The sequence below is a fragment of the Herpailurus yagouaroundi genome, unplaced genomic scaffold (genome assembly GCF_014898765.1).
Source record: "Herpailurus yagouaroundi ecotype Mexico unplaced genomic scaffold, PumYag 220, whole genome shotgun sequence".
NCBI classification, from domain to species: domain Eukaryota; kingdom Metazoa; phylum Chordata; class Mammalia; order Carnivora; family Felidae; genus Herpailurus; species Herpailurus yagouaroundi.
In genome coordinates, this window is record NW_024412451.1 from 7,429,838 (window position 1) to 7,443,056 (window position 13,219).

General features: G+C 47.0%; 1 protein-coding gene across 1 annotated transcript in view; it reads left to right on the plus strand.

Moving 5' to 3' along the window:
- The window catches only part of PPP2R1A (protein phosphatase 2 scaffold subunit Aalpha), a 37,059-nt gene extending 29,318 nt beyond the window's left edge, over positions 1-7,741 (plus strand). Inside the window, exons 10-15 of the mRNA XM_040458055.1 lie at positions 2,185-2,358; positions 2,867-2,927; positions 3,528-3,682; positions 4,665-4,807; positions 7,301-7,392; positions 7,546-7,741. Coding sequence (XP_040313989.1) covers positions 2,185-2,358; positions 2,867-2,927; positions 3,528-3,682; positions 4,665-4,807; positions 7,301-7,392; positions 7,546-7,562 — 642 coding nt within the window. The 3' untranslated portion in view covers positions 7,563-7,741. The remainder of the gene's footprint in view (positions 1-2,184; positions 2,359-2,866; positions 2,928-3,527; positions 3,683-4,664; positions 4,808-7,300; positions 7,393-7,545) is intronic.
- Positions 7,742-13,219: the final 5,478 nt, after the last annotated feature.

Genomic DNA, 13,219 nt, shown 5'->3' on the forward strand with positions numbered 1-13,219 from the left:
TGTACTTGTTTACTTGGTTCATTGATTCGTTTCTTACTTGGTTCAGGTTACAAAGAACTACTTGTGACGTTTGCCATCTGGGAACATACGCTTTGGAACAAAGTTCTAGTAGGGCTTCTGTTTTTTGTTTTTGTTTTTTAAATTTGCAAATTTTTTTTTCTTTTCAAATTTCTATATAAATTCTAGTTAGTTAACATATAATGCAATATTAGTTTCAGGAATAGAATGCAGTGATTTGTCACTTGCATATGGCACCTGGTGCTCATCACAGGTGCCCATCCCCCCACCGACCTCTTTCCATCAACCCTCAGTTTGAGTCTCTCATGGTTTGTTTCCCTCTCTCTTTCTCCCCTCCCATATGTTCATCTTTGTTTTTGTTTTTTTTAATTTTTTGTAACGTTTGTTTATTTTTGAGAGAGAGAGAGAGAGAGAGACAGCATGAGTTGGGGAGGGGCAGAGAGAGAAGGAGACACAATCTGTAGCCGGCTCCAGGCTCTGAGCTGTCAGCCCGGAGCCTGACATGGAGCTCGAACTCACAAACCGTGAGATAATGACCTGAGCCAAAGTTGGACATTTAACCAACTGAGTCATCCCAGCACCCCCATCTGTTTTGTTTCTTAAATTCCACATATAAGTGAAATGGTACGGTATTTGTCTTTCTCTTGACTAACTTCTTTCACTTAGCATAATACACTCTAGCTCCATCCACATTGTTGCAAATGGCCAGATTTCATTCTTTTTCATGGCCAAGTAATATTCCATCTATATTTATATGCCACATCTTCTTTATCCTTCCATCAGTTAATGGACATTTGAGCTCTTTCCATACTTTGGCTATTGTTGACAATGTTGCTGTGAACATCGGGGTGCATACACCCCTTCGAATCTGTATTTTTGTATACGTTGGATAAATACCTAGTAGTGCAATTGCTGGGTCATGGGGTAGTTCTATTTGTAACTTTTTGAGGAACCTCCATACTGTTCTCCACAGTGGCTGCACCAGCTTGCATTTCCACCAACAGTGTGAGAGGGTTCCCTTTTTTCCGCATCCTCGCCAACATCTGTTTCTTATGTTGTTAATGTGAGCCATTCTGACAGGTGTGAGGTGGTATCTCATCGTGGTTTTGATTTGTATTTCCCTGATGATGAGTGGTGTTGAGCATCTTTTTGTGTGTCTATTGGCCACCTGGATGTCTTCTTTAGAAAAATGCCTCTTCATGTCTTCTGCCCATTTCTTCACTGGATTATTTGTTCTTTGGGTTTTGGGCTTGATAAGTTCTTAATAGATTTTGGATCCTAACCCTTTATCTGATATATCATTTGCAAATATCTTCTCTCATTCTACAGGCTGCTTTTTAGTTTTGTTGACTGTTAACTTTGCTGTGCAGACTTTTGTCTCGATGAAGTCTAAGTAGTTCATTTTTGCTTCTCTTTTGATTAACAGTAACTGTGTTTATGTGCCTTTTTTTTTAAGTTGTTCTCCTCCTTTAGGGAAGTAGGTGGGGTACATGTGTTTGTGTCTGTGTATCTTATAATATATATGTGCATGTACTTATATAGTAAGTCAGCGCTCATAATATCGGTAGCCAACAGGCAGCTGAAAGTGCATTCTTTCAGCAGAAGTGTATTGAGTGCCTGCTAAGGGCCAGAGACTCTGCCGGGTCCTGGAGACATAAGGATGAATGAGACTTACTCCTTACATGAGACTTACTCCTTACAAAGACTAGCAGGAAGAATAGAAGTCATAGAAGTGATACTAATGAGCTCCCGCACATCACGCCTCTTGTGGATCAGACACCAGCAGGCACTTTAATGGTCTCAACCACCCTCGAGGCAAGATGTATGTTTCCCTGTCACAGATTAGTATCCAGGGAGGCCCTGTCCTTTGCTGCCGGGCTCACAGCTGCCACACAGCAGAATGGGAATGTTATCATGTCTGTTCTTTCCAGAGCACCATATTTTTGCAGTAATTGGTGCCAGTTCTTCAGAACAGTTAAGCATCTCTTATGCTCTGTGGTGAGATTCAAAAAGCTGCTCACGTAATGTGCTTGCTGAAGAGGAGCTGGACAGGGCAGTAGCAGGCCCTCGGGAGGTGGTGTGGCTTCTAGGGAGTTGATGCTGTGCAGCTCTGTGAGCTGTCTTCTGGGCCAGGTGCATCCTCTTAGACCCCCATCCTCCCCTCAGTGCCCGGAGGTGAGGCTGAACATTATCTCCAACCTGGACTGCGTGAACGAGGTCATTGGCATCCGACAGCTGTCCCAGTCCCTGCTGCCCGCCATCGTGGAGCTGGCCGAAGATGCCAAGTGGCGGGTGCGGCTGGCCATCATCGAGTATATGCCCCTGCTAGCCGGACAGCTGGTGAGTGAGGCGGCCTGGAGTCAGGCCTTGTTGTGTTCAGCGTGTCCAGGGCTCTCACAGTGTCACCAAGGCCCCCCGAGGGCTGTCTGGGGAGTAGGAGGAAGGGGCATGGGAAATGGGGCTGTAAAGGTGAAGAGACTTCCGTTAGAACAGAGAAGGGAAGGGAGTCCCCCAGGGGAAGCTGAGGAGTATCTGATGTGTTTGGGTGGGTGTGTTTCCCTGTGTATCGCTGGAAACTCCCCAGTCTCCTTTTTTTTTTTTTTCAACGTTTATTTATTTTTGGGACAGAGAGAGACAGAGCATGAACGGGGGAGGGGCAGAGAGAGAGGGAGACACAGGATCGGAAACAGGCTCCAGGCTCCGAGCCATCAGCCCAGAGCCCGACGCGGGGCTCGAACTCCCGGACCGCGAGATCGTGACCTGGCCGAAGTCGGACGCTTAACCGACTGCGCCACCCAGGTGCCCCTCCCCAGTCTCCTTTGATTCCTTCTCTTTTTTTCTCCTGCAGGGGGTAGAGTTTTTTGATGAGAAGCTTAACTCCTTGTGCATGGCGTGGCTTGTGGATCATGGTGAGTCCCTCCGGCAGGTGGGGGAGGATGTTGGTGCTCCAGGAAGGATGGAATCGGCATTGACTGGGGCTTGCAGGGGTGTGGAGTCACTGCCCCAGGCCATCTGCCGCTTATGTGGACCCCCTCCCTTTTTAGAATCCTGGATAAGGGCAGGGTGGGAAGGGAAACAGAGCAGATCACCCAGGGGCGGCCCGGCCCGGTACAGTGTAGAGAGTGCCAGGGCGGCTGGGCAGGTGACTCGGGCTGGAATCCTGCCCCTGGCTGTGGAAACTCGAGCACACTCCTCTGTGAAACGGGTGAGAACTGCTCATTGTTTTCACTGAGGTAAAAGTGTTTGTTTGTTTCACTGCCATTCCAAGTATTAGTTACTAAATAATTTGCTTAGGCATATCAGTTTACCCATCTGTAAAAAGGTCAGTAGTGGAAGCTGGTCTTGGAGCTGTTGGGAAGATACTGCACGAAAAGAAACCGCACTTTAGCAAGTAGCACAGGCTTTGCTTCACCTGCAGCCCGGCACCCAGGGCTGCCCGGTCAGCAGTAGCGAGGCACTGCTCCCTGCCCGCTCAGCCCTTCGCCTTCTGAATCCCCACCCTTTTGCAGTCTATGCCATCCGTGAGGCGGCCACCAGCAACCTGAAGAAGCTGGTGGAGAAGTTTGGGAAGGAGTGGGCCCATGCCACTATCATCCCCAAGGTCTTAGCCATGTCTGGGGACCCCAACTACCTGCACCGCATGACTACACTCTTCTGCATCAATGTGAGTGCCCCCACCTGCCCGCTGGCCTGTCCCCCAGGGAACTGAGAGTACCTGGGAGAGGAGGGATGGCCGGGGTCCTTAGGAAGACATCTGGCTCGGGAGTGGGGACGTGGTAGAGTTGGGGGCGGGGAGGAGGGCAGGGATGGGTCCCTGGGGAACTACAGGCCAGGGGTAGGGACCTGCATGGGGGAAACCCGGGACTGGGGAGGTTTGGCCTGCTGAGCAGTGACTGCCAAACCTTTCGGAGCATCCCTCTTGTTGTCTATAAAGTATATGTGTATATTTACATATGATAACATTGTTTATGTGTGCAAGCTCTAGAGTCAGACCTTCTCATTAATTCTCGTTCTGCCATAGATTAGTCATAGGCCTTGGGACATTTCCCAACTGCTCAGTGTTTCAGTTTTCTTACCAATAAAGCACTCATCCTGTTAATCACAATACCTTACTCAGGAGGTTGTAAAGATTAATCTGGCCATACACGCACAGGGCTTAGAACAGTTGTGTTATGTGGAGCAAGGGCTCCTTTCTAGTCACTTAAATAAACCATCCACATAGCTAGAAATTAAAAGATAGAATTTAACAACATATAAATATAACAGCGTTCTGATGATTTCTTCCCACATCTCACTTTGGGAACCATCACACTAAGGAAAGCATCCTGGGGTTAGGAATCCAGGCCCATCCCCAGAAGATAAAGGGAAGTCTGAGGATGGGGAGATGGGACCAGGACAGTCTGAGCTGAGGGTTTCCAGGATAGGGAGGCAGTGGTATTAAGGTGTTAGGAGTGCGTTAGTAGAGATGGCAGCCTCAGGAGAGTAAACTGTTCCAGAGTGAGTGAACCTGGGCTCAGAGGCCCCCATGTTGCTCAGCGACACCCTCAGGCGTGATGATCACTGAAGTGGCCTGGTCAGAGGAAGGAGGAAATGGGAGTTAGCCATGAGCTTTGTATAGTCACCTCTCTGTCACTCACCGCCCCCAGGTGCTGTCTGAGGTCTGTGGGCAGGACATTACCACCAAGCACATGCTGCCTACAGTTCTGCGTATGGCTGGGGATCCTGTCGCCAATGTCCGCTTCAATGTGGCCAAGTCCCTACAGAAGATAGGGCCTATCCTGGACAACAGGTGAGGTCTGGACCCTCCTTCACACACCAGCGGGGCTGATTCTAGGCATCTTAATCTTTGACCTTTGAAGTTGGAGCCTAGGGTTGGAGACCCAGCGTGGCTCTTGCTGTGTAAGCCTGGCCGGTCTCTTCATCTTCCCAAGGTCTTAGTTTCCTCAGATGCGGAATGAGAATTCCCATGGCCCACCTCATAGTGGGAGGGAGGCAGTAGGATGGCAGTTGTGTATATACTGGTAGCAACAGGGAAGAAAATGAAATTAGCAAGTTTTAATTATTTATGAATGTGTGTGTATGTGTATTATTATTGCATCAAACCCATCAGATACCAAGGAATAAATTTAATAAAAGATGTAGAACATTTTTAGTGAAAACTATAGAACATTGCTTTGAGAAATTAAAGATTCACTTAATAGTCTTGGATGGAATTGTTCCCCAAATTTATGTATAGATTCAGTATAATCTCAATCAATCTTAGCAGGTTCTTTATTGAAAAATTGACAAGTTGATTCTGGAATTAACAGAAACGAAAAGATCTGGAGTAGCAAAAGTGGTCCCAAAAAAGAAAAAAGTTGAAAGACTTCTAATACCAGATACCAAGACTTATGATATCATGGTAATTAAAAAGTGAGGTGTTGGCACAATAATGTAGTTCAGTGACCCAGAATCAAGGGCACAGAAACAGACCTGTGTGTATATAACAGTAGGTGCTACTGCAGTTGAGGAGTGAAATGTAGGTATTTTCATAGACAGCCCAGTCAGTTGGATATGCATGGGGGGGTGGGGTGCGGGTTCTCACTTCAGTGTGTAAGCGAATTAGAGATAATCGACCATAATCAGAAAAATAAAAAAGATTTTAGAAGAAACTTTGGGACAAGATCTTTAAGACTTAACAGATTTATTAAATTACTCAGATTTGTTAAATAGCTCACCAGGGGAAAAGGTTGGTGAGTTCTCCTTGATTGAAAAGAACTTCACTGAAAGAGAACATTATGAGGGGCCCCTGGGTGGCTCAGTTGGTTAAGCGTCCAACTGTTGACTTTGGCTCAGGTCATGATCTCAGGGTCGTGAGATCCAGTTCCATGTCGGGCTCCGTGCTGGGTGTGGAACCTGCCTAAGAGTCTCTCCTTCTCCCTCTCCCCCTCCCCCTCCCCCACTGCCCATGCCCCCTCTCTCTCAAAACAAAGAAAAAAAAGAAACACATTATGAGAGTAAAATGGCAAGCCACTGATTGGGAGGATTGGGGGTAATACCTATTTCTGACTAAGTATGGACTCATCCATACTACTTTCCTACTAATCAAGAAGACAAACCCCCAAGAAAGATATGGGCAAAACCGACTTGAAGATGCACTTCTGAAAGAAGATCTCCTTGTAGCCATTAATATGTGACAGGGTGCTCAACATCATCAGCCATCAGGAAACTGCAAATGAAAATACACCCCAGAATGGCTTAACCTGAAAAAACTTCAGGGTCATTTGGCGTTTGTAGATCGGCTGGAACTCTCATACACAGCAGGTGAGGCCGTGAGTGGCATATAGGTGCAGTCACTCTGAAAACTGGTAGAATCTAGTGGAGCTAAGTGTAAGTACACTGTGAGCCAGCACAACACATCCATTCCTGGAGAAACGAGTGCTTATTTGTAGCAAAAGGACGTTCGTGGTAGCTTTATTCATATTAGCCACGAATGGAAACACTCTCAAGTGCCCACCGGCAGTGCAGTGGATAGAATCGTGGTTTGTTCATACTGTGCAAGACTGTATTCAGCAATGAAGACGTCTGCTCTACTTAACACAGGTGATTCTCACCAGCGTCATGTTGAGTGAGAAGCCGGACGGACCCAGGGAAACAGCCTGTGTGATTCCACTTGTCAAGTTCCAAAATAGGCAAAACAGATCTAGATGATAGAAGAGAGAATGGTAGTTGTGTGGGGCAAAGGAACGGTTCTGTTAACTGGAAGGGGACATGCCTTCGTTTCCCCAAACACTTGACTTGCCGTGTGGGTGCATTTCCCACGGGCCCTTACTGGAGAGTAGGTACCTCCCCCTTGGCTCCTGTGGGGCCAGGTACTTCTCCTTCAGCACTTGATATGTCTCTGTTAATTGTCGTCAGTTTGGTCTGTGTCTTCCTCCTCGCCCAAGCCCTTGCCACGGGCAAGGCTCAGGTGTTGGATTTACCCCTCTGCTCACACCTAATGCATAGTAGGCCTCAGTAAATATGTTAAATAAAGACATCCATCTGCTGAGCCTCTGAGATTTGTGGGTCCTGTGATTCTCTGCCCCACTTTCCCAGACTGACTGACCTCCCTTTGTCTGTTCTGGACCCCCAAGACCTCTGTCCTAGTTTGTTAGACTTCCAACCTGCAAAGTCATTTCATCTCTGGGCACACGTGTGTGTCTGTATCTGAACCCCTCCTTGCCCAGAAACCCTCTGCCTCCCTCACGCCCCCAGCCTAGGTTGCCTCACCCTTTCCCTCGCCTTTCCTTTCTCCTTCCAGCACACTGCAGAGTGAAGTCAAGCCCATCCTAGAGAAGCTGACCCAGGACCAGGATGTGGATGTCAAGTACTTCGCCCAGGAGGCTCTGACTGGTAAGGCGTGAACTCAGACACCCCGGCGGGAGGGTGGTGTACAAGGACGAGCCTAGGCCTGAGAACAGCAGCTCCTGGGAGGCAGAGATGGAGAGCAGTTGGGGGCAGAGTTCTAGCTGTGGTTCTGACCCCCTCCTGTTCCTGTTCCCCCAGTTCTGTCTCTCGCCTGATGCTGGAAGAGGAGCCAACGCCGGCCTCTGGTGTTCACCCTCCCCCCCCCCAGGTCCTTCCCTCAGGGAGACGGTGGGGGGCCTTTGGCTGTCACTCCCCGCGCATGGTCTGACCCCAGGCCCCTTCCCTCAGCACGGTTCTTCCTCTCCCCAGCCTGGGAATCCGACTTCTCGCCGTCCACCTCCCGAGGGGCTTGGGGAGCACAAGGTGGGACAGGGCAGTGACCCTGGGAGGAAGGGGCCACTTCCATCCGCAGAGATGTGAGTGTCCAGGGTCACTGGCTCCAGCTGCTGTAATGGGGACCCCCTACCCCATCTTCTCCACCTCCTTCCTCCCTTCCTCCCTTCCTCCCTCCCTTTCCCCACCCCCCTCAGTGGTTTTTTTGTGTGTCGACTGTGCCGTTTTTATTTTGTTCCTTTTTTCCCTTTTCACAGAGAAATAAAGGTCTAGAAATAGCTGGTCCTCTGGTTTTAGTCACTAGCATGGAGGAGGGGTGCCACACCAAGGCCATGCTTTCTCCCACTCTCTTTGGGGAAGACCTAATTATTGGGCTTGGGATTTCTCTGGGGAACCACCAGGAGTGTAGCTGGCCTGCAGGGTAGAGAGGGTCCATGAGGTGTCTCTGGCCAGCAGAGGCCTGGCTGCAGCTTAGTCTCACACACATCAGCCAAGTATGTGGTGGTTCATAGCAGGTGCCTTGGAGCCAGACTGCCTGGGTCCAGATCCCAGTTCTTTTAGAAATGGCTGTGTGACCTTGATTGAGTAGGTTACGCAGTTTCCCCAAGCTCAGTTTTGTACTTTGTAAAATGGGGAAAACGGTAGAGTCGAGATTGCAGTGTGAAGACTAAATAAGTTCATATATGTCAAGTGGGTAACCGCGCGTAGCACGTGAGAAGCTATGCCTTGCTGGAGAGCCCCCTGTGGATCAGGCCCTGCTGCTGAGGAAGCCCCAGGGCCGTCACAGGGAATGAATGGGAAGGGTACCGGCAGGATGGAGCCCGTTGTCCCTCAATACCAGTTCTTCCCATTTCTTCACTAATAGAGACACTCTGCTTTGTAGCTGGGCACGTCTGCCTGGATTCAAGGCATTTTCCAGGCCTCTTGACATTCGAAGTGGCATTGTGACTAAATTCTGCCCAATAACATGTGAACAGAAGCGGTGTGTGCAGCTTCTAGGAAGTGTTCCCCAGGAGGAGCTATGCACCCACTGCTTTTCCTCCTTCCTGCATTTTAGACTATAGATCAGATGACTGGAGTGGGAGCAGCCATCTCGGGCCAGTAAGCCCAGCAAGGTAGCAGAACAAGATAAGAGGAGCCTGGGTCCCTGATGCTGTGACAGCCCACACCAGTGTGGGTTACTTGGGGGAGTTAAACTGTTTGACTCACTGTTCATTTGGGGTTTCGTCACTTGCAGGTCACCAAATTCTAACTGATGCAGGGGCCAAAGAGCCCCAGAGAGAGGAACAGGAGACTTAGTGGATGGTGGTACCTGTAAGGTTTCACAGAGGACGCGATACTGAGTGAAATTTTGCTCAGCCGGGTGGACGGGAAATTGGCACTGGGTGGCAAAGTAATTTCACCAGCTCAGCCCTCGTGTTACTGAGTCCCTACTGTTAGGCCCAACTGCGCCCTGGGGGATGAGGGTGAAGGAAACCGTTCCTCCCGTTTTTGACTTACGTTGGTTTCATAAGGGAAGGGTCTGTGGCTTACATTCAGGCCTCACCCTGCACCCAACACAAATGTACCTTTCCTGGGGTATAAATATTTGAAGGACTGACTGAGTGAAGAATCGATGAAGTTGGGGGTGGGGCAGTGTGGTCACTTTCAGCATGATGAACGTTCAAGTTCAGTAGGCAGTCTACCACTAATTGTTGAAAGAACATTCAGATGGATGCTGCGTGGTGTTTCATCTGTATTTTACTGTGTAACAACACACCTGCAAAACTTGGTGATTGAAAACAATGAAAATGTATTCCTCATCATTCTGCAGTCTGGGCTCAGGTCAGTTGGAAGCTTCCTCCATATGGTATCTGCTGGAGTTGGAATGTTCAGGATGAGTTTGTCACTCCCGTGTCTGGGAGTACCACCTCATCCGAGACCTGTTACAGCACCGTGACCTCTCCAGGGTGGCTGGACCTCTTTATCTGATGGCTTATGGTTCCAAAGCAGCTTCCAAGAGAACGAGTCCCAGTTTACTCGCTTTCAAACCTCTGCTCGCATCACAGACCAAAACACGTCACATGGTGAAGCTCAGAGTCTGTGTGGGGAGGGACCTCGCAAGATGTGAAAACCTGGAGGGTATGGTTCACTGGGGGCTGCCAGTGACAGTCTCCGACACATGGTCCAGAGAGAAACTTCGAGTTCCATCTTAGCTCTGTTAGAGGCGGGTGGAGGCATCAACAGCATAAGGTGAGGCTGATGGCAGAGAGTATAGAGCATTTGGAGAAAGCTGAAGATGTATACTTTATCCTGGAAGCTGAAAGCAGCCACAGGGATTTTGGTAAAGGAGTGACAGCATCAGAATTAAAGGGGGTGGGAGGACCTGGAGGATATGGTCTAAGCAAGAGAGGAGTTTTGAGCTGGAGCAGGTACTGTGCAGTTGGGGAGGTTGTGGGTAAAAAGGGAAGCAAAGCTTCTCAAGGGGACAGATTGCGACTGGGTAACACTCGGATCTGGGAGTAAAGGGATGCAGTCATCTTGGCAACCAGGGTTCAAGCCTTCTGAGACCACCTGCTCTTCTCTGAGAAACCGTCCCGGTTCCTGCAAAGCTACACGCGCTTCAACATCGCCAACCCTTTGCGCGTAACACGAATCTCTACCTGGAAAGCTTTCCCTCCTCACTCCTCAGGAAACAGAAGTAATTCAGTGTGGAGAGTGGGAAAACAAGTGGGGAGTGGCACTGGGGAGAAGCATGTGGGGGCAGGTTTTGAAGAGCCCTCGAATACAGTGAAGGGATTGATTGTGACCCTGAGGGACAAGATCCAGCAAGATTTAGGGGAGATCCTTCTGGGGTCAAATGAGGCCAGGGGGCCAGAGAGGAGGCTGGGATGATGGTCCTAGGGGGCATGGGCAGGGCCTCAGCGGGGGCTGTGGCTGAGGAGAGCAGATTGAGGAGGTAGACTTGAGGCCACTTCTGCTTTTCAAACGCACAGGGAAGTTACACAAGATGAAGCTGGAAGGAAGGCCCTGTCCCCATCCTGTTCTCAGATCTAATCAAAATTTAAAGCCTCAGCATGTGCCTTGTCATCGGCCCTCCTGTCTAAGGAAATCCCTGCTCCAACCACTCCCTTTAGTCCTTCTCTGTGCAGCTGTGTTTTTCAGATGACGACGAAACAGACCCAGAGTGTTTTGGGTGTCTGATGTGGGCTCTTATGGACATACCAGATCAGAACTCCACAAATCTCTCCCAGAAGAAAAAGTGCCTCAATTTCTTCTAGTAGCCCAAGATCCTTTTAGGTCCTAACCAAGGAGGAAAGCTGGCCCTATAAGCTAGGCGAGAAGAAGCAGAGCATGGCTGGCACCATAGGAAATAGGGTCCTGGTCTCTTAACCATAATGCAAAATCTAGAAATCCACGGTAAGATTTTTAATGAGTTATTGGGGGCAAAACCTGATCTCTCCTGAACTACTATAGTCTAAACAAAGCCTAACTTCAGAGCTTTTATTCCTCTTACGTAGAATATACATCACAGCAGAAATCTCTATATCAGGAATATATGGAATGCATTTGATGGGTAATCAAGAGTATCCACAAAAGTCCAGGCCCAGATGGCTTGAGTAAATTCTACCAAAACATTTAAAGCATTAATACCAATTTTTCACAAACTCTTCGCAAAAGTAATAGTACTTCCCAACTCATTTTGAAGCCAACGTTACCGTGATACTAAAACCAGACAACAACACCAGAAGAAAACTACAGACCAATATCCTTCATGAACATAGATATGAAAAACCTCTACTAAATACTAGCAACCCAAATCCATCAGTACACAGGATTAGGCACCATGATCAAATGAAATTTATCCCAGTCATACAATGTTAATTTAACATCAGAAAAATCAATAAAAGATAAAAACCATGTGATCATTGATGCTGAAAAAACATTTGGCAAAATCCAACATGCTGTCATAATAAAAACACTCAACAAATGAAATAGAAGGGAACTTCCTTAACCTGATAAAAGGTATCTACAAAAACCCGCAACTAATGTAATGGTGAAAGACTGGATGCTTACCACATAAGATCATGAACAAGACAAAAATATCCACTTTTGCCACTTCTTTTCAACCTTGTGATAACAGCTCAGAGTAATTAGGCAAGAAAAATGAAAAGGCATGCAGATTGGAAAAGAAGTAGAACTGTATTTGCAGATGATATGACCTTCTATAGGAAATCCTAAGAAATCCACTAAAAAAAAAAAAGTCTAATAAACAAGTTCAGTAAGATTGCAGTATGCAAGATAGATACACAAGAATAATTTGTATATCTGTACATTGGCAGATAAATGTTGGTAAGGATGAGATACTGGACTCCTCATATACTGCTGATGGAAATGTAAATGGTATAGTCACTTTGGAAAACAATGTGTTGGTCCCACAGAGTTACCATTTTGCCCACTCATTCCACTCCTAGGTATATACCCAAGAGAATTGAAAACGTACGTCCTTACAAGAACTTATACGCAATTTTTGGTAACAACATTCTTGACAATAGCCCGAATGTGGAAACCACCCAAATGTCCATCAACTGATGAATGGACAAATGAAATGTAGTGTGTCCATATAATGGATATGAGTCAGCCATAGAATGAATGAAGTATTGATGCATGCTACAACATGGGTGAATTTTGGAAACCTGTCAGGTGAAAGCAGCCAGACATAAGAGGCTGAATATTGTAGGATTGTTTTACTTGTACCTTTGGTGTCATTTCTAAGAAATCATTGCCAAATCTAATGTCATGAAGGTTTTGACCTATGTTCTCTCCTAAGAGTTTTACAGTTTTAGCTCTTACGTTTAGGTCTTTGTTTCATGTTGAGTTAATTTTTGTATATGGCGTTAAGTAGGGATCCAACTTTTTTTTTTTTTTTTTTTTTTTTGCCTGTGGGTATTCAGTTTTCCTAGTACCATTTGTTGAATGGTCTTGGCACTCAAAAATCATTTGACCATAAATGCCAGTACCATGATATTTTGATTACAGTGGCCTTGTTTTTCAAATCAGGAAAGTGAGTCCTAGCTTTGTTCTTTGTTTTGGTTTTTAGGGGCCCTTGAGATTCCATATGAAGTTTGGGATGGGTTTTTCTTTTTCTGCAAAAAACATCATTGAGGTTTTGGTAGGGATTGCATTGAATCTGTAGATGGCTTTGGGTCATAGTGACATTTTAGCAATAGTAAGTCTTCCATGAACAGGGAATACATTTCCATTTATTTAGGTCTTTAATTTCTTTCAGAAATGTTTAGTTGTTTTCATTGTAGAAATCTTTCACCTTAATTAAATAAGGTTAATTCCTTATTTTATTTTTTTTAATGCTCTTATAAATGAAATTGTTTTTGTAATCTTTTCAGATTGTTCATTGCTAGTATATAGAAATGCAACTGGGGCGCCTGGGTGGCGCAGTCGGTTAAGCGTCCGACTTCAGCCAGGTCACGATCTTGCGGTC